Genomic DNA, 18,647 nt, shown 5'->3' on the forward strand with positions numbered 1-18,647 from the left:
TCCTATAGTTGAGCAGTCAGTGTACAGCGGTCAGTCGACCCAGCCAGACGTTAATCGATTGTTTTGAGTAAGGAATTACGATCACTCATAATCGATAAAGCTTATTTATGGTTAATTAGTCTTAATTAATTACACATGTTATAAACATTGCATAAATTTCATCATGCGGTGTAATCACTTACGCACGTAATCTTCGAGTGTGAAAATTCGTCTTGTGATTATTGCGGATTATGGGTAAAATTTATCTTTGACAAACCTTATTTTTTCTGATCTTCTTGATGATTTCTCGCATGGAAAACACCCTCTTTACCCGATCGTCAATTAACAAGTGAGCAGTGTGAGTATCAACGTGTCAGAAACCACGTGTAACTGATGCATGGTACTGTCTCACCGATCGCCGGTATCATAATTCACGATCCTCAAATCCAGTTGCCCACGATTTGAACTTGTAATTCAGTCATTGCTGGTATAATATTATTATGCGATAATCGCAGATTGCAAAATTGTTGTAGAGTTGCAAATTATGAGACGCACTGACAATGAGCTGAAAACTCATCAGGAGATAAAATGACGCACCGTAATTATAATTATTTCGCTTGTGGCACCAGATCGACAAATGAACAGGACCTTTCATTCAGGTATCTGCGACACGTTTTCGAAAATTCGACGTCCAAAATAATCCTGAGGCACGATATTGTCCTGTTCAGGTGTCGATTTGACGTCTTATGTCGTTATTCGAACCTCCTGGTTCTAATTAAACTAAATCAGTGTAGATACTTTCCACAGCTCTGCTTGTCGAGCTGGATTGAGTAACGAGTTGATAACATTTACATTAAAGTGTGGAAATTAACCGTGCCGACCAAATACCTTATCTTAGTTCTTGGAATTGCGACATTCTGATATCAGCACTATACAGGAAACCGCAGTCTGTGCGACTTCACCACGCACAGATGCATGTACGTTGTTGGTGTTTGGCATTTTTTTTTTTTTTTTTATGTATACGATGGCCTCGCGACAAAGGTTGGCTGTAAATTCTCCATGGAATTCAATTACACGGGATAACTTTGGTTATTATACTTTCCGGGTTCTTTTACATTTCGAATGTTTTTCTTCGCGGATGATATTGCTCAATTTGATGTTGATATAATCAATTCAATGATGCATTACACCGGTTAATAGTGGTTTTGTTGCCATTGATATTTGAATGGTCTTTGAAAGGTTTGATGTCAACGATCGTAGGAGTATGCGTAGTTTTTCCAAATTGGCTCTAGTTTTTTATTTTATCAATATTTTTATATACGATTAAGAGAAGCAATTTTAGGTGAGAAATTTGATTTTAAATATCTAAAGTTTATTAAAAAAAAATACTATCGATAGCTTTAGTCTTACTTCATTCAGACAAAAGTCAAAAAACTATAGAAAATATAATAATTTGTTGTTCTTGGCATGAAAAAGGGGAGAACATTTAGTCGAAAGGGAAGCAATTAGGGTGTTCCAAGAACAAAAATTCTTTTCTTCAAACGCGCATCAAAATTTCAGTACAGCATTTCAAATAGAATATCACAGGCAAATAAGAGCTTTTAATATTGATTTTTTCAATTTCCCATTTAAATGACTGTAAAAAAAAATTGAAAAATTTTTGAATTTTTTTTTTCCATCTCGCAAACGGCTTGACTTATCAACTATCTAAATACAAATTCTTATAGGAAATTGAACACTCTATAAAAAAGTACTGAAATCAAGAACACCCTGATATATCTGGCGTTTCGCGTACTCGGGGGTTGCCAGAATTGCCTTTTCATAGACAAGGGGTTTTAAGCCGATCTCTCCGATTTGACTTTTTTTGGTAATATGTCATAGTAGACTAAAAACTAAGCGATACGTGTTATTTTTTAACTGCCATTAAACACTTTAAAGTAAGACGTGTCAAGCAGCGATTCACGTCTTCGGCTGTGTTCGGTCTTTGCCGACTGTCCTTGTACCGCTTGTATGTAAGCACTGATATATGTAAAGCTCAGAGGTCAACTTTGAGTGGGTCCGTTACAATACACGTAATGCAGTAATGAATAATTGATACTTACAATTGTTAGGCTATTGCTGTAAAGGGACGTGACGTTAGAATATTGTTGACTAAATTTCCGTTGACTCAAGGAGACGAACCACAAAGTGGAATAATAGTAGCTGTTGTACACCGCACAGTGTGAGAAGCTGAATTGTTATAGGAGATAAAGGAACAGCGCATTTTATACTATCGCTAATACAACGCGTATAAACACGATATTGTAAAATTAAAATTAGTCTGTAATTAATAACGCTGAATGTTTTCTCGACCTTATCTCGGTGCGTGTGAATAGTTCTCGACGTTTAAATCGATGAATAAGTCAGGAATTCAATTCATGACGTTTCGGGCCTAAGGGGGGCCCTCCTCAGAAATGTAAATACTGTCAAGACCGCTTATGCGCGGTGAAATTTACATAGAAAGGATTCCAAGTTAATAATTAAATTTAAAAAAACCATCTCAAAAACGGGGGGTCCTTAATTAACATTCCATGTTGTCGGTAAAATCATTTGTGTCGTCTCTCATTCGCAAGGTAGCGAGTAGTAAACCTGGTTAAGTAACTGAATTTATAAGTAACGTTATTGTAATGATTCTCGTTTCGCAAAGTCAGTTATTTCGCTATTTTAGGAATCTATGAATCTCTGAAATGGACCAAGTCATAATGAGACAAAGCAAGAAAATCATATTTTCAAAACTTAGCCACTTCAAAGTCACTACAAAATTTCAAAATAGTAATTTTACCCTCCAGTGTTTCGTTACGCTAACGTTATTAACTTCAGCCTCATGAATGAAATACCTATATGTTTTAATTTCTGATTTATTTACGACCTATTGTCTACGTGTTGGATCGCGGCCTGTCCAACCGTTTGGGCTTATATTGGCGCGCCGCCCCCCAAGCGCCAGAATTTGTTTGAATTGGAGTGGCGACAGATCGCTTTGCCCGTCCACTCCCAGCGTCAGCAAACTACGTAAGCGCAGCGATTATAAAAAGGGTTGCCCACAGTTTACAGTTGATCATAAATAGGAGCAAAATCAGGCATTTGTGCACGGTTCAAACAACATAATACAACACCTACGGTCGAAAATTAAACGGAAAATTTAGAGTGAACGTGTTATGACATGGTTCTGTGATAGATGTAATTATTAACACCCGTGGAAAGTTGAAAAGTGATAGGAAAAAATTGTCATCTGGTTATCCTTTCCACATAATGAAACCAGATCGTGATGACGTAGAATTGACGTGTAACTTCGGAATTTACATTCGAGATTCGTAGCGAAGAGACACATTTTTGACTCGTGTGTGAAGCTTGTTGATATGTGCACACATGTGCTGTATGTGGCTATTAATGTGAATTAAATTCACTTAGCCACTTTTGAACGGCGCGGCGGGCCGTTCATTTTTGCTGATATGAAATACAACATATCATATTTATAGCGAGAAAAATTTGCTAGAGAAGAGTACAATTTCGAAATTTTCAGGTGAGTTGACACTGTAGTCAGGGCGGCTAGGTGGTCTAGTGGAGTGAGTCTCCGGTAAAGCATCTCTAGATACCAGGTTCGATTCCTGGCTCCGTCGTTAATTTTTCAACTCACCAGAAAATTTCGAAGTTGTATTCTTCTCTAACTTCGGAATGTGCAATGAGGAATTCTCTGCGCGTACGGGAAAATTTAAATAACGCCGAGTCATTATACACGAGAAATGATGTCATATACACTGAAAATTATGATTGTACAATACGTGATTAGGATTTCGTATTACCACTAAAAGTAAAGTTAGTCTTCATATCTACAGCCGTTGAATAATACATGCGTTACACCGAAAACATTTGCAAGTGGAAGCTCGCTGCCGATTACTGATACCTACGATACGCCAAGATGAGGATCAACGTCCTGACAACTTTTCTTTTCACTGGTAAGTCAGTGCACCGAATAATTATACGTTTTAGAAATATTATTTGATTCCTGATTCGATCCACGAACAACGTTTTGACCTTGTCATTGTGGAACGTTTCCAAAATATAATAACACAGGAAAAAATGCCGAAACCATTGACTGAATTGCAACCAGAATGGCTGGTAACGTTTTGGAACGTAACGCAGTTACAGAAGTGTCCAAGAAGAAATATCAACCTTTCCCTACTGTTCTAGGGATTTTGTGCCTGACCTTCGGACAAAGAAATGATTCAGCGGCGAGTATCGTATATAGAAATGCACTACAGGTCGTGAGAGATGTGGTTATGATGGTGACTAATGAAAGCATGATCAAAGACCTGGGACTAATCAAAAACTTTACGAAGGAAGCGTGCCCGACGAATGGTCAAACCTGGAACGAAGAAGAAGCAACGAGCAGCCTAGAAAACGCCCAAAAATGTATCAACGATGTATTGAAGTCGAATATGAAAACCGCCCGCGAAACGTACAAAGGCAATTCCCTACTGGATACTGCTATTGAACACTACGTAAGAAGTTATTGTCCAAGCAGAATAACTCTCGAAAGATGTATGAAAGAATATTCCAAGTCCTTCGAGCATTGCGTGGATTCGCAACAACTCAAAACTATCGAGATAATCGGTAAATTTTCAACATCCACGCTCGAATTCGTCTGCGAGAATGACGCCAAGATGTTTAAGGGTCAGTATGTGTCATTTAGTTTATCTAGTCATGCGAATGCGTCGTTTTCCGAATCGTTCAATTGCATTTTAAATTGTTGAGTCTCGGCTTCGTCCTGCGGAAGTTTGTGTTTCGTTATTTATCAGTATACTGCGGCATACCACCATGTGATACACAGTGAGCAAATTTATTTATATCGCATCAATATCATCTTAGTTTTCCTAGATAGTGTCGAATATGCTCCCAGTGTTGGAACTCGCATACACGCGATAAACAATCACCCGTAAAACTACGTTAACGCGTATTGAAATTTCATATTATTTGCAGATTTGTGTATCAATGGAGGCGTGGAATGTTATAATTCGATTAACGATACCGACAAATGTTGGCCTGCACTGACTACCGGAATCAATACTTTAGAAACTTACAATTTCACTCTGGTTTGGAATGACGCAACATGCTCGTAAGTATTACCAGTATCTTCAAAACGTCTCTCTGATTAGAAAGTCTTTAGACTTGTCTTACTTTCATTTTCGCAGTAACCCAAGTGTCTCATTTTCACATAAACAGTTGAATAAGTCGAGAATATGGACCGAAAATCTTTCAATAATACAAATACCAATGCACAGTTTTTATCTTACATAAAGATGCAGGTTGAAGATTTCGATAAGAATACGAGAGAAACTCTGCATACATAGTTACAATCGAATAGAAGTAACAGTTTTTCAAATTTTGAAAACTAGTGCAAGTTCACCAGCACATCCTTTTTTTTGGTAGCGAATCGAAACTTTGGTACGACCTTATTTTTCGACCTGCAGTACCGTTCATGATTTGAAGATAACTTTTCGAAGTTTTAAATCTCAACGAAAAGTTATAGGTCTCGGGTCAAAGAAACGTAATCAAATGATTGCTACGGCATTTGAAATAGTTTAATGAACCAATTCCATTATGCGTCTCTTAAAAGATGTAGATTCTTATCTCCCATTACAATTAACTTCTAATTAATAGGGAACTGAAATCCGCCTACAATTGCATCATCGAAAAGATACCAAACTGTAAGGGCCATCAGATAACTGTAACTTTCGTGAGAGGTGTATTCGACGTGTATCTGGAAAACTTAGGCTGCAAGAATTCAAGTAATTCATCGACTAAGCCAATTCGGACAGACGCATTCGGAAGACCAATTGTAAAGGAAGAAGAAGAAAAAGAGAAAGAGGAGAAGCTGAAATTGGAAGAAAAAAAATCAAGTAGTTCACAGACATTACCAGTTATTAGCATCAGCGCTCTCTTCTCGACTGCAATCAACCTGACGATCCGGCCATGGAACGTTTAAAACTCTTATTCAGAAAAAAATATATTTCTAACACGCAACACAGTGTTTCAGTAAAGTAGCGATGTAACGCTTCAAGTCGAAGTATTGTATCGTACTCCTTGATCTGATTTCACTCGCTATTTAGAATCGTCCTCAAACATATACATACTTACTCACACTCTTGTTTTTAGTATCATCCATGTATTCTCTCGATTGCGTCAAAGCTCAATTGCCTTTCTGACCTCTAGCGATACGGTTCGTATGTGTGTGCAAAAATACAGCATATCTTTTGTTCGTTAATCATCAATTGTATTTTGCGCCTCTTCCTTCAGAGATCAAATTGTAGTACCCCTCACTTGCCTCATTTGTCGCCACAAGTTTTAAAGCAAGCTTTTTTCCCGGGTTGCTATGCAACCCATAACCTGCTCCGTTGTTTATTCTCATTCTTTCGCTTTGTGTCAACGTCGTCACACGCGAAATATTAATAAAAACGCAAAATGTTCAAACGAAATGGGAAAGAAGAGGAATCACGATCATCCACCGTCAAGGGTAAAGAAAAAGAAGGTCTTCACTGAGAGACTAAGAGGAATGGTGACAAATATTAACCGGAAAAATAAAAAACGTAAGTGGAGAAGAACTTAATCTGTGCTTACGGGGCGAAAATGACCACCACGAAAATTGACTATTTCTGAAAGATCAATTACTGACAAAGATTTTTTGGTCTCGACACCTTGTTGCTATGCCAGCGATTTGATTGCTCGGCCGCGTGCCTTCGGTCTGACCGGGGCGCACGCCTTCGTCTGACGAAGGAATGCACCATGCATTGTTCAGTTTCCTGGGTCTGACCCTCGGAAATGTAATTATTCCTTTTAATGAAAAATTGAACAATTTAAAGACGATGTGAGACAAGTATTGGCAATTTGCCCGTTTACCTTTCAGGTTATAGATCGAGTTCGCCACATCGTCGGGATCGCTCTCGAACCCGTCACAGGAAAAACGGCGAACGCAGACGAAGGTCAGATCGTCGCGGCCGGTCTCCTGAAAATCGATACGACTTCAGTCGATCACGACGTTCGAGAAGTTCTTCGCGTCACACTCGTCGCTCAGAGCGTAGTCGCTCGGATCATTCTCGTCGCTCGGGTCATTCTCATCGCTCAGAGCGGAGTCACTCGCGTGAAATTGGCCAGGGCTCACAAAAACTTCCGCAGGAGTCGGAGGAAGAACGAGAGGAATTTCCGATACGGACTCAGAAAAATGACGAGGTGGAAATCGATACCGAGCAGTTGCCAGCGGGCGCACTAGGGGCCGAATCAACAGCCCCGGTCGACAGGGAACAACACGCGAGCGTGACCACAACGGACAATGAAAACCAGCCTGATCATGAAGTTGACCTTGGAGAGGACGTATTAAACGTTATTGGACCGCGTTTGGACCCGGACCGGAAAAAGGCCCCTGCATTGCACAAGGACATTGTCATTCGTTGGAAAGAGATCTTTAAAAAAGGAATTTCTAACGAGGAAAACAAGAACCTAGTGAAAAAATATAATATTCCCGAAAATTGCGGATTCATAGCTGCCCCAGTGCTAAATTCGGAGGTTATTGCTGCAATACAGGAGAATGTCAAAACAAGAGACAAGCGTATTACGGAAAAACAAGAGCGCATCGCTGCCTGCATGGCAGCCAACGGAAAAGCTATCTCGATTACTTTAAAATTGGACAGTCCAGATAAACTCGAACGGCTCGAAATTGAGAGCGACATAGGAAGACTCCTGGCTTTTCTCCAGAGGGAGGAATCAGAAATTCGCAAGAATTTAATTCTCACGAATCTCAATTCATCCGTCAGAGAAATCTTGACGGGCTCGACAGTCGACGGTTTCCTGTTCGGGGAAAATCTGGAAGAAAAAATAAAGACTGCAAAGACGATTGAGCGTGCATCAAAGGACCTTTATGTCTAGCGTAAGCTCTCGAAAAATTACATGCGTATTAATGCGTTATTGCGTTTTTGGTTTGAAATGTTATGAAAATTTAAAAATGTTTAAAAAATAAATATAACAATTTTCTAAACAGCCGTAACTCGCTTTAAACAGCTACAATTTGATCTCTGAAGGAAGAGGCGCAAAAAACAATTAACGATTAAACGAACTTACCTAAGTGAAGTTCAATCGTGATTGTATGAGCGCCTCTTCGGAAGAAATCAGTTCCGCCCACCCATTAATCTCGTATGAGATACCCAAAATATATCAGTTACGGCTTAGAAAATAGAACTTTAAAAAAAGGAGAATAAACAACGGAGCAGGTTATGGGTTGCATAGCAGCCCGGGAAAAAAGCTTGCTTTAAAACTTGTGGCGACAAATGAGGCAAGTGAGGGGTACTACAATTTGATCTCTTCGGAAGAGGCGCTCATACAATCACGATTGAACTTCACTTAGGTAAGTTCATTTAATCGTTAATTGTCTTCAATCATCATCCCGATACACTCACTCCTATCCTCTATCACCAATTCACAGACCCCACGTCAATAGACCAGTATCTATCGCTATCTCTCCAAAAACATAGGTATAAGCGATGTGTTGATGACATTTTCACTTTGGTAAAAAAGTACTACACAATTCACTGTTTGCACTATAAACAAGGAATAGCTTGATTTTCTTGGATGTATTTGCTAGAATATACGGTATACATATTATATTGTATGAGAGTAAGAGAAATACAAACAAGAGTGTATGCCTCTTTCCGTAATCCCCATGTAGGTGTGTGTCGTGTGAAAAAAGAGAGAAACGCGGGCATGAGATCAGGTGTGCGCCGCGTACCTCACTTCTACTTCTACTAGCGTTAGAAATCATGTATTACCGATTGTGTCTCTAAATTACTATTTTTATTCATTAAATATTTCTCAAAAGTATTAGTGATTAATAATCCTGGTGTCACTGAATGTAATTGGTACCGCAAACATACGTTATCAGGGAGATATTTACGTTATCGTTCTATTCATCCAAAAACTTACCAAGTTAGTACCGCTATTGCGTATTAATTGATATGAGATGTCCAACGACTTCTGATTGTAAGTCGGTAATTGGAGTGAATGAGAAATAAAAGAAAATAGAATCTTTCTGTGAATATGATATAGTCGTTCCGAATGAAGCAAATTAAAAGATAATGTTAATTAATGTTTGGAGGACTAATGTGTCTGTGGCAGCTTCACACCAATGGTGAGCCTCCGCAGCTTTCACGAACGAAATGTTAACTTGCGATACGATGACATGTCGAACCAAATTCTAAGATACGATGATTTTCTGTTCAGCCGTCGATTATATGTATAATTTTGTGTAAATATAGCGGTGTCGAGTTTAATGCTAATTAACAAATTTTTTTTCAATCTACGATTTATTTTTATCAGTTATCCGCCTCTTTTTTTTCGTTGAATCGTTTCCTAAATTGCGTGCGATCACGTGTTTAACATGCATTACATACATGTTATATAATATGATTGGATTAAATATTGAAAAAAAAAATAACTACAGACATCGCTTCATTTTGAACTGATATGGAATCGAAAGAGGATTAGTTAACGAATATTTACCCCGAATTTCATGATTTTATCGACGGTATAATTGTAAGTATCAAGCTAAACGCCGGATGCTTCGGCGCATCGAATCTTAATACAAAATTTGATTGAAAATGAAAACGCAATGAAAGAATTCAAACTGTCTGTATATAGCAGTTTGAATTACAGTGTTTTGGGTTTATGAGAATAAGAAAAATCAAATAGAAGCATGGCGAAAGTCAAAGTCAGTCATTCGACCTGAATATCTTCTTCGACCTTACAATAAATTCCTCACGTATACGGCACTGTTCATAATCATCATTCACTCTAAGTTAAAAGGTCGAGAGCATAACGACGGCAACTTTTCGGAGAAAAATTGCGGAGAAAAGGAGGGAAGGAACTGCGGGGCAGGATCAATGGTTAAAAAAATAGGAGATATCAACCGCCCAACCAACATCCCGCGCCCGCCGCAGTATTCAAATTTGCGCAAATGTGAGACGTGATTAGTTCGAACGCGGATGCCTGAGCGGACATCTTTAACGTCATCAACATCACCAAGTAAAACCCGAGTCAAGTTGCAGCATTCGTTCGTCATGCTATATTCAAATACACAAAAAATGTCGAACGATTTCTTATATTCGTTGGCTGTATAATCGATGGTAGATCTTATTTTTACTTTCTCTTCGTACAGGAATGTTAAACTTCAACGTCGTTTTTGGTCAAAATCAAGTGATTCGAAATATATTAGCAGCTTCCAATAATTTTGGCATAATCGATGAAAGTTTATTGGGCTGCTACCTTAGCGAATTTAAAGTACTTGTAAGATCAATCTGTGTATTTACTGGTCAGTCGTGGCCGGAAGACATTGCCACGGCAGGGCAAATAAGGGCTGAAAAATGTATCGCATCCTTGACGAATTCGACGCGATATTATAACAATTGGGACTGGCTCCCTAATGATACCGCCCGAGTCGATACCTACGTGAACACCTACTGTCCGAAAATCACTTCTCTCAGAGCCTGCGTTAGAGAGTTTACGAGGTCCGGTGAGCATTGCTTGGTACAGGCATCGGGTTATCACGGGTTATTACAAGTTCAGACCCACCGGTATCGAGGACGAAAAAGCGTTAGAAAAGTGAACAATTGATATCAGTCAAGTGATCCTCGTTTTTTCGTAAAACATCGATAGCCCTGCCATCTGTAGGACGACTAGTGACCTCGACAGTAGTAGTCGTTAATCATCTCGGCCGGTATAATCCAAGAGGATTGTGCAAATTTTTAGCACCGATGGTAAAATAGTACCGACGGGGATTTGACTTATTTGCATGAAGCGCTGCTATAACTGCACTTGCGAAGAAAACAGGCTATCAAGAGAACACTACCACCAATAATATTTTTGTAATTTTACGTACTCATGGTACTGAAAGGTGTGTAACGTTTTTTTTCAAATCAACTTTTTTTATTCATTTACTTCATCCTTTATACGTCTGCGCACATCGTTTACGTGTGGATTTAATCAAATTCGTGCTAATCAACAGATATTTCGTGATTTTCAATGGCAAACGCGGATCTTGCTTTCGATTACCTCGCGCCTGAACAGTCGGGCTTATTCTTGAAAATAGTAATTCTTAACTAACAATATTTGTGATAAATTAAATTTTGATATAAAACCTGCCAGCCTTCGTGAAATTCTCCAAAATTTCTGTACAGTTACTGCTGTAATCCGCAGGTAGGAAATAGCCGTTCAGCCCTTAATGAGCCTTATTATACCTACCTGCGGAACACAGCTGTATTTGCCGATTGGCCATTTCCTAGTATTACCTACCTGCGGGGCACAGCTGCAACTGTACAGAAGATTTCTGCAGAATTCCAGAAAGGCCGGCAGGTTTTGTATGAAAATTTAATTTATCACAAACATTGTTAGTTGGGAATTACTATTTTCAATGGTAAGCCCGATCACTTTTCAAGCGAGAGGTAAAGGAAAGCAAGATTCGCGTTTGTCATTGTAAATCACGAAATATCTGTTGATTAGCATAAATTTGATCAAATCCATAAGTAAATGATGTGGGCAGACGTGTAACATAAAAAGTAAATTAATAAAAAAGAAGTTGATAATAACGTGCCTTGAATTTTAGGTATACTTAGACCTCCTGAGGATATTGCCACGTTTGAAAAAAGCGCTAAATACTCTACCGCTTTCGGTAACGTAGTAACGAGTATAATAATAATTCAGATACTTTTATATTCATGCCGGTGGAAATTTCACTCGGTAGTATGTCAATTCCAAAATTTTTATTACCGTCTTAATATTTTAATCGCATGTATTCTTATGTATCCACATCAGGGTGGTCCTCGCACTCAAGTGATTCTGGAATCTCGTTGCTCCCATAGGTTGAAATATCTGGAATTAATATTTACTCAATTCTAGCTAAAGTTTTAGGCGCGATTCCAAATTGTCTGCCGATCCTTATGATTTCCTCATTATGATCATGGAAATCGGAAAATTTTAAGGCCTTGATGACTGTCTAGATACTTTGTTTCCCAAAAATCTATAAGTCTGTGATTGTTATTTTTGAATCGTGAATTATCTTAAAATTAGTCTTATCTGTAAATACTCACTCTTCAAGATTCTGTTCGAATGATGTAATTATTTTCAAATTAACTGGCCTTATCCCAAATTTGAGAAATGTCAACTGATCGAAGGAGAAGTATTATTGACATTACTGACGGTAACGTTATTACATTTATGTTCAGGACATGGTTTGACTAGCGAAATGACAGTTTAGTCGCCGCGTTTAAGCTGCGCCAATACGAAAAGTCGCATATTTCATCATCAGATGTTCATAAAATTATACACGACTTTCATTATAATTTTTTGATCGCCTCAGTAAGCACAGACACGTATTCAAGTTTCGAACGTGTAGAAAAAATTCCAAGTATCGTGATGTTGTACGAAAATATTCTGTATCGGAATGCCGTGCAGTACTCCCAAATTTGACATAATAACTACCACCAATTTTGAGATGTTTAAAATTTTATCTCTCGAAACAAAAATTTATCAAGTTCAAAAAATCTACCAATCTTGCCCCATATACAATTAGCGTGATTCATCTTTTCCAAGACTAAATTTAATGTCAGCTATAGGTTGAAGTTGTGCGTCACAGCTGGCATACGTCATACAACTGATGCGATGTTGTGAAATACGCCTGCATAGTTGTGCAGCATAACATTACGTCACGCGATGAAACTTTCCTTGAGGAAGGATCGAAAGACCGAGGCAAACAGCTTTCGTTACTCCGGATTTTGTCGCATACTTCGGAAATCTGCGATTGCAAGACAGATATCAGCGTACAACGGAAATTTACTGGCTTTCAACGCGAAGTTTTTTTTTTTTGACAATTAAAATAAATTGTATTTTCGAAATGCTCTTTGTACGACAGTAGTCGTCATTTATGTATACGAGATTAGTGACAGCAGATCGGCGAGGTAGTTCGGGAACAATCGTGAAAGTTCGGATGATTCCGAGAGTGGCGAAGTCGTAAGAGCTGCGGACTTGATCGCACCGAGAGCAAAGATAGCTGAGAAGGCCCGGCGTTGGCTGTCTCGACGTGCATGTTTTGAAGACTTCGCATCATGTTAATGAGTTCTTATCAAATTTTAATCACAAATTCATACAGCGTGTTCAGTATACGAAGGAAAAACAATAGTGCAAGATATTTACCCTCTTGATCGAGTCATTTCGCTAGTATTATTTGTGTAACTGAAAAGGCAAATCACCATGCCAGGAAAAGGAAGCAAAAAGCGATCGTCAGGTGAGAAAGAATAATTCAAACCAATTTACCAGAATAATATCACCCAGAAAAATTCTCCCTATAAATTCCTCTGCCTGTAACATTTTCCGTTATATTTTCTTTACCCCACATATGCTATGTTCGTTCGCATTACACTTTGTTATTACTGCCGAGGACGATCGTCGCATGATTCATCGTCTCACCGTTCGGTGTAATTTCTGTCCCGCTTCACCTGACCCCTGTAAATTGGCTGTATTTAAAATTATCCTACTTTTTTTGCCATTCGTTTTTCTCGCTCACTCTTCGTACACGCTTATCGCCAGGCAAACTTAATCCGATTTTCTAGGATCAGAATAGCTCATGGCCACGAGACAGGCATCGTATTGACCCCCATGTGACTTCCATGCCTCCGAAATTTCAGTGGATCGTGTCTAGCCAATGCGCCATTCCGAACGGCGCAATAAAAATTTTCGTTGAAACATTCTTCAAATTCAGCTTGCAAGCTGAATTTTATCATTTTCCTTATCGTGTTGACGTGCTATTCGACCGTTTCCCAGCAATTAGAGTCTTCGGAAACTAATTGTATTTTAATTGCATTCGTTTTAATCTCGTAATTATTGTAATAAATCAACGTGAATAAATGGTACGATTTTGTTTTGGATTCTGCAAAATTTCCACAGCGTCATAACTGATAGTCAATGTAAATACAATGTTTGTACAAAACTGCTAACGCGTGTATCGTTGCAGTTGGCACAGCTGTTAGCCACGTGTTATGTAACATGTGATAGTTAATACTTGTGAAGCTACAGCGCTTTGAACATTTCTATTTTGAAATAATCCTCGTGCATATGCTGGCGATAGAGTAGAATGCTTGTAAATTCTTATTATGGCATTTTGCAAGTCACAATAAACGTACTTTGTGATATAATGTACAGCATCCAATTATAATTGATTTAATTGTACGAATAATTGGAAACCACGATTGTAATCAAAAGTTGGGAAATTGAAACAAGTTATTTCAAATATCTCCAGCTGTTATTTTCCACCAATGATGGCCAAATAAGAATCCGAAAAAATTCAAATAACATCTAAGATGTCCAAGTTGCTGGAGATTTTTTAAAAGATTTTTTTTCTCTTCCTAACTTTTGATTCAGGCTGTGGGTTCCGATCATCCTAAACAGAAATGAAATAATTCATTGAAAAACATCCATCATAACTTTAGTATTTGGCTAATTCGAATATAACATACGGATCGCGGGTCTAACTCATATGTTTACAATTCATTTCTGATAAGTGAATATCAAGCGTTGAGCTGACTCTGGAATTCCACTATCTTTGATTAAAAAACATGGTTAATGCAGGAAAGCTGCTTCTAAAAGCCTTAAGACCTGGTCTGTACTTATTTGCCACAATTTTTTTTCAGAATGTTACGAAAGGGGTTTCACTCTCTTTCTCCTTCCCACCTATCCTCAAGGTGAACGTGACTAATTGTCAATACAGACTCTAGCAGCTGTTTGATAAACTTGCGTCCCACAGCCATGTAAACACGTTGCATTTTTCAATCATTTGTTTTCCTAATGTATTTCTCACTTTCTTAATTCTGCTCAGTTGTTAGTGATTAATGAACACACTCATGATACTTGGGGAATTTTTTTTCCCTGATTTATTTTCAACAGGAAATATTCAATCTCTGAATACATCCCATTAATAAGGTCTATAATCAGGCGGTCACAGATTGTTAGATTAACAAGTTCCACATTATCGTTACCAACTTAATCGGTAGAAACACTCTAATATATTTCAATCAAAAGATTGCGGAATTTATTTTTACGGCACCACAAGATCACAGAACGAGAAATGACTCGATAGTTTAGTTGAAAAGGATGACGAAACTATGACAACCTTCAAGATATCAGACTATCGCTCTACTCTTTTAACACTTCAGATCAAATAATGTTTCACCTTATTACTGTTCAGCAACCAAAAGTGCTGACCTCCAATTCATAGTCCCTATAAATATTTATACCTCCCGATTTTACGCTCATAAATTTTGTTACCTTATAAAATATTATTCTTATGCCTTGTTGCCACAAATTATTCCAGTATTTCTGGAGGGCCTTTAATTTCAGCAACACATGCGAATAGTTTTTGTTTAACCAAAGTCAAATTATGACTTTCATAGTGCCGAAAGTCCTAGTCAATATAAATATATTGAATGCATTTTTTCAAGGGCATGTGAAGTTTGATGACAGATGATACACTGTGCATGGACTTATTATTCTCCTACAGTTTTACAATCAATTTACAATCGATTAATCACATCTTATAATTTTCTTATATTTAATCTGTTCTGTCTTAGCTCATGGCGGAAAAAGGGCTGAGCTGATGTCTGACGACGACTCGATTAACAATGACGCTTGTAGCGTTGCTAGCGGTCAGTCGGACAGTCGCAGCGTGATGGATGATGGTAACTTCAACGACAATGAGGTGGATGAAATAGCTCAGCAAGAAGCGCTAGAGGAAAAGCTGAAGGAAGCGATCGATGGTCTAACTCAGAAGTGTGCCAAATCAAGAACAACATGCTTCAACGGCATAGAAAAGGCCTTCACTATGAAATACATTCCAGACTTTGTGGAGGACAGAAAAATGACAATCACCGACAGCATAGAACGAGCCCTCAAGAAGGGACGAGGCGACGAACAATCTGCTGCTGCTCGACTTGCTAGCTTACTATGCGTTCAACTTGGAGCTTTTGACAGTGCCGAAATAATAGTCAAGGATCTCAAGACTGTTTTAATATCTACTGCCAACAACAAGTCTATCTCACCAACTGCCAGAGCTGAGGTAAAGAAAGTTGAATTAACAGAAATACTATTATTACAAATAAAACTTATCCTACTTGTGAATTTTTTAACCTAATTACTGCAGTTTTTACTTGCATCCGCGATATAGTTGATATTGTTCTCTTTATTTTTACAGTGTTATTGGACCCTCAGTATGATGCAATTTTTATCAGGCAACGACGCTGCAGATACAATCGAAATTATGCAACTACTTTTGACCGCATTCTACGATTCTGCTTCCGCTGATCTTACTGCCCTGCAGGCAACAATTCTCTCAGCATGGACACTTCTTTTGACGCTTATGGCATCTTCAGATGTTCACAACTTGATTAGTAGTAGTAACACAACGGACTCCTACATGCTGTATGTTTGTACAAATGTTTAAACTACCCATTTGCAGCAATTACTCAGTTTAGTCTGCATCCGTTTGCTACATTGAACGTTACAGACTCTCAAATCATTTGAATAGTCTCGTTATTCGTTTAAATATAAGATCTCAAACATAAAAGCTATTAAAATATTTTCTTGGGTAATTCATAAACTGATATTCTGTGCTTTAGATCACTGAATCAGATACGGGAATTACTGGAATCTGCACATCTGGAACTACGCCTAGCAGCCGGCGATGCTTTAGCAGTAATATTTGAGCTTGGGCGCGATTACTCGGAGGAAGACGAAATATTCTGGGCAATAGATCTTATCGCAATTCTCAAGGATCTAGCAACTGATTCAAACAGGCATAGAGCCAAGAAAGATCGCAAACAACAGAAGGCCAGTTTTAGAGACATACTGCGGTACATAGTGGTAAGCAGGCAAATGATAAGTGTGTACTTGTATAATAAAACTTGATACACGTCAATATTGGAAATTCTCATATTTCTTGTTATTTTTTCATTTCAATTAGGAGGATGAGTTTCCAGAGCTACAAATAAAGTTCGGACATGAAACTCTCTATTTGGAAGATTGGTGTACCCGAGTTCAGTACACCGCTTGTTGTCGCCTCCTTGGCCCCGGTCTCAATATTCATTTAGGGGAAAATAAGCTTCTCCGCGAGATTTTTAATTTGGGAGATAGAGTCATGGCACCGCAATCATCACAAAGGAGAGCGACCAAACAGCAAAGGGTGAGCAATTACTTGAATAAACTATTATTTTTTCTCCCATTCACCTGCAGTAATAATTAGATAGACTGAATTTTTGTACTTGTTTCAAGTACATTTTCTTTTACTGAATAAAAGTTAACACATCTGTGTTTCTTTTCAGAATCTTTTAAATGCCGCTGCGTTCAAAGCACGGACAAGGCAGCGCAACAAAAACCGGGACAAACGCTCTGCTACTCTGGCTTCCTAATTTAAATTTTATTATTTTATCACAACTAAATAATTAATCCACACAATCTTATAGCATTATCGAAATTACTATTTATTTAGCTTAATATCTAATAATGAAGATTCAAGCAAATGTTATTAATACTATGAAACTACTATGTGAATGAAAAAAATTGTACATACAATAATTGATTTGCTTTTCTTGTTGCTTGGAGGGGAAATAGTAAAAAAAGAAAGGTTATAATGAAAATCATTACATTCTGGGGCAATTAGTCAAAAATATCGCACGACTAAATCATGGAATATCTTTGTGACACTTCAACAATCCACAAACGAATATGTTCGAAGTTATTATCAGTATTTGATTTTAGAAAACAAATATTGGAATTTATAATTTCTGTAGTGAATGTTTTTATTCTGAGATTTTTTTTAGATTCTCTCTATACCTTTTTGGGCATCGTGTTGATAGAAGTCAGTTGATTAAATTTTGTTTGTTTTTTGAACTATTATAAATATCCAGTAGACAGCATTGACTTGAATTTTTGTTCCAATTAAATTTCACATACAAATTCCTAACATTGTAATAGATATACATGATAATAATTAACGAAAATGAAGTTTTTTTAAAATTTATTTCTTTTCACATAGCTATAAATTGATCACTCTGCAATCAAAGTGTAGAAAAAAACTGTATATATTAATTATATACAATTTCAAAACTGCTTAGAATTGCACAGTTCATGTACTTTATACTTATATGTTATGTAATTTGGACTGTTTTGTAAAAATATTATGTACGTTACACATTATTATCTCAAGTTTTAAGACTTTCTTACCCATACTTGTCGACATTCGCGTAATTTTAAACTAAAACCCCGATTCTTCACCAGAATAATTTTAATAATCGCTCAAGGATTGGAACAGTTGTTTTTTAGTTCGTGCATGCTTATCCAATGAGTTTCCCATGAAACGAGAGATATTTCATACGTAACTAACGTAAATAAAAAAGCTGTCGTCAATTTTGGTTTAAAAACATTTATTTTACACTTAAATGCAAACAGTCGAATTTAATAACAATCCGATATGATACAAGAACTATTGTTCTTACAATTATTAATACAATTTTTGTTAGGAAAACAAAAAAAAAATCACAGATGCTTCG

The 18,647-nt window shown here is 37.6% G+C and overlaps 2 protein-coding genes across 5 annotated transcripts; both read left to right on the plus strand.

Annotated features, from left to right (window-relative positions):
- The first annotated feature begins 9 nt into the window (after window positions 1-9).
- LOC107216556 (27 kDa hemolymph protein) lies at window positions 10-8,897 on the plus strand. 4 transcript variants are annotated; one of them, XM_046736707.1, is made up of 6 exons: window positions 2,490-3,027; window positions 3,852-3,971; window positions 4,207-4,689; window positions 4,996-5,131; window positions 5,677-5,808; window positions 5,920-8,897. In XM_046736707.1, exons 2-6 carry the CDS (start codon window positions 3,935-3,937, stop codon window positions 5,999-6,001), a joined length of 870 nt encoding a protein of 289 aa, XP_046592663.1. In that variant the 5' UTR covers window positions 2,490-3,027; window positions 3,852-3,934; the 3' UTR covers window positions 6,002-8,897. The 4 variants fall into 4 exon arrangements, with proteins under 4 accessions (XP_015509271.2, XP_015509278.2, XP_046592663.1 ...); XM_015653785.2 differs by lacking the exon at window positions 2,490-3,027 and adding an exon at window positions 10-67 and having other exon boundaries at window positions 5,677-8,897; XM_015653792.2 differs by having other exon boundaries at window positions 2,486-3,027; window positions 5,677-8,897.
- A 4,183-nt stretch (window positions 8,898-13,080) lies between these two features.
- Window positions 13,081-18,294, plus strand: LOC107216711 (interferon-related developmental regulator 2). The gene is made up of 6 exons (XM_015653980.2): window positions 13,081-13,336; window positions 15,675-16,159; window positions 16,295-16,521; window positions 16,719-16,962; window positions 17,063-17,281; window positions 17,421-18,294. Exons 1-6 carry the CDS (start codon window positions 13,303-13,305, stop codon window positions 17,505-17,507), a joined length of 1,296 nt encoding a protein of 431 aa, XP_015509466.1. The 5' UTR covers window positions 13,081-13,302; the 3' UTR covers window positions 17,508-18,294.
- The last annotated feature ends 353 nt before the right edge of the window (window positions 18,295-18,647 follow it).

The sequence above is a fragment of the Neodiprion lecontei genome, chromosome 4 (assembly GCF_021901455.1).
Source record: "Neodiprion lecontei isolate iyNeoLeco1 chromosome 4, iyNeoLeco1.1, whole genome shotgun sequence".
In the NCBI taxonomy this organism is placed as follows: Eukaryota; Metazoa; Arthropoda; class Insecta; order Hymenoptera; family Diprionidae; genus Neodiprion; species Neodiprion lecontei.

Excerpts from the sequence above, each read along its gene's own strand:
- LOC107216711 (XM_015653980.2), top strand. The coding sequence starts at position 13,303 with ATGCCAGGAAAAGGAAGCAAAAAGCGATCGTCAG. Across the intron at positions 16,522-16,718 it reads ACAACGGACTCCTACATGCT|ATCACTGAATCAGATACGGG; the intron begins GTATGTTTGTAC and ends TCTGTGCTTTAG. Across the intron at positions 16,963-17,062 it reads ACATACTGCGGTACATAGTG|GAGGATGAGTTTCCAGAGCT; the intron begins GTAAGCAGGCAA and ends CATTTCAATTAG.
- LOC107216556 (XM_015653785.2), top strand. The coding sequence starts at position 3,935 with ATGAGGATCAACGTCCTGACAACTTTTCTTTTCACTG. Across the intron at positions 3,972-4,206 it reads GACAACTTTTCTTTTCACTG|GGATTTTGTGCCTGACCTTC; the intron begins GTAAGTCAGTGC and ends CTACTGTTCTAG. Across the intron at positions 4,690-4,995 it reads TGACGCCAAGATGTTTAAGG|ATTTGTGTATCAATGGAGGC; the intron begins GTCAGTATGTGT and ends TATTATTTGCAG.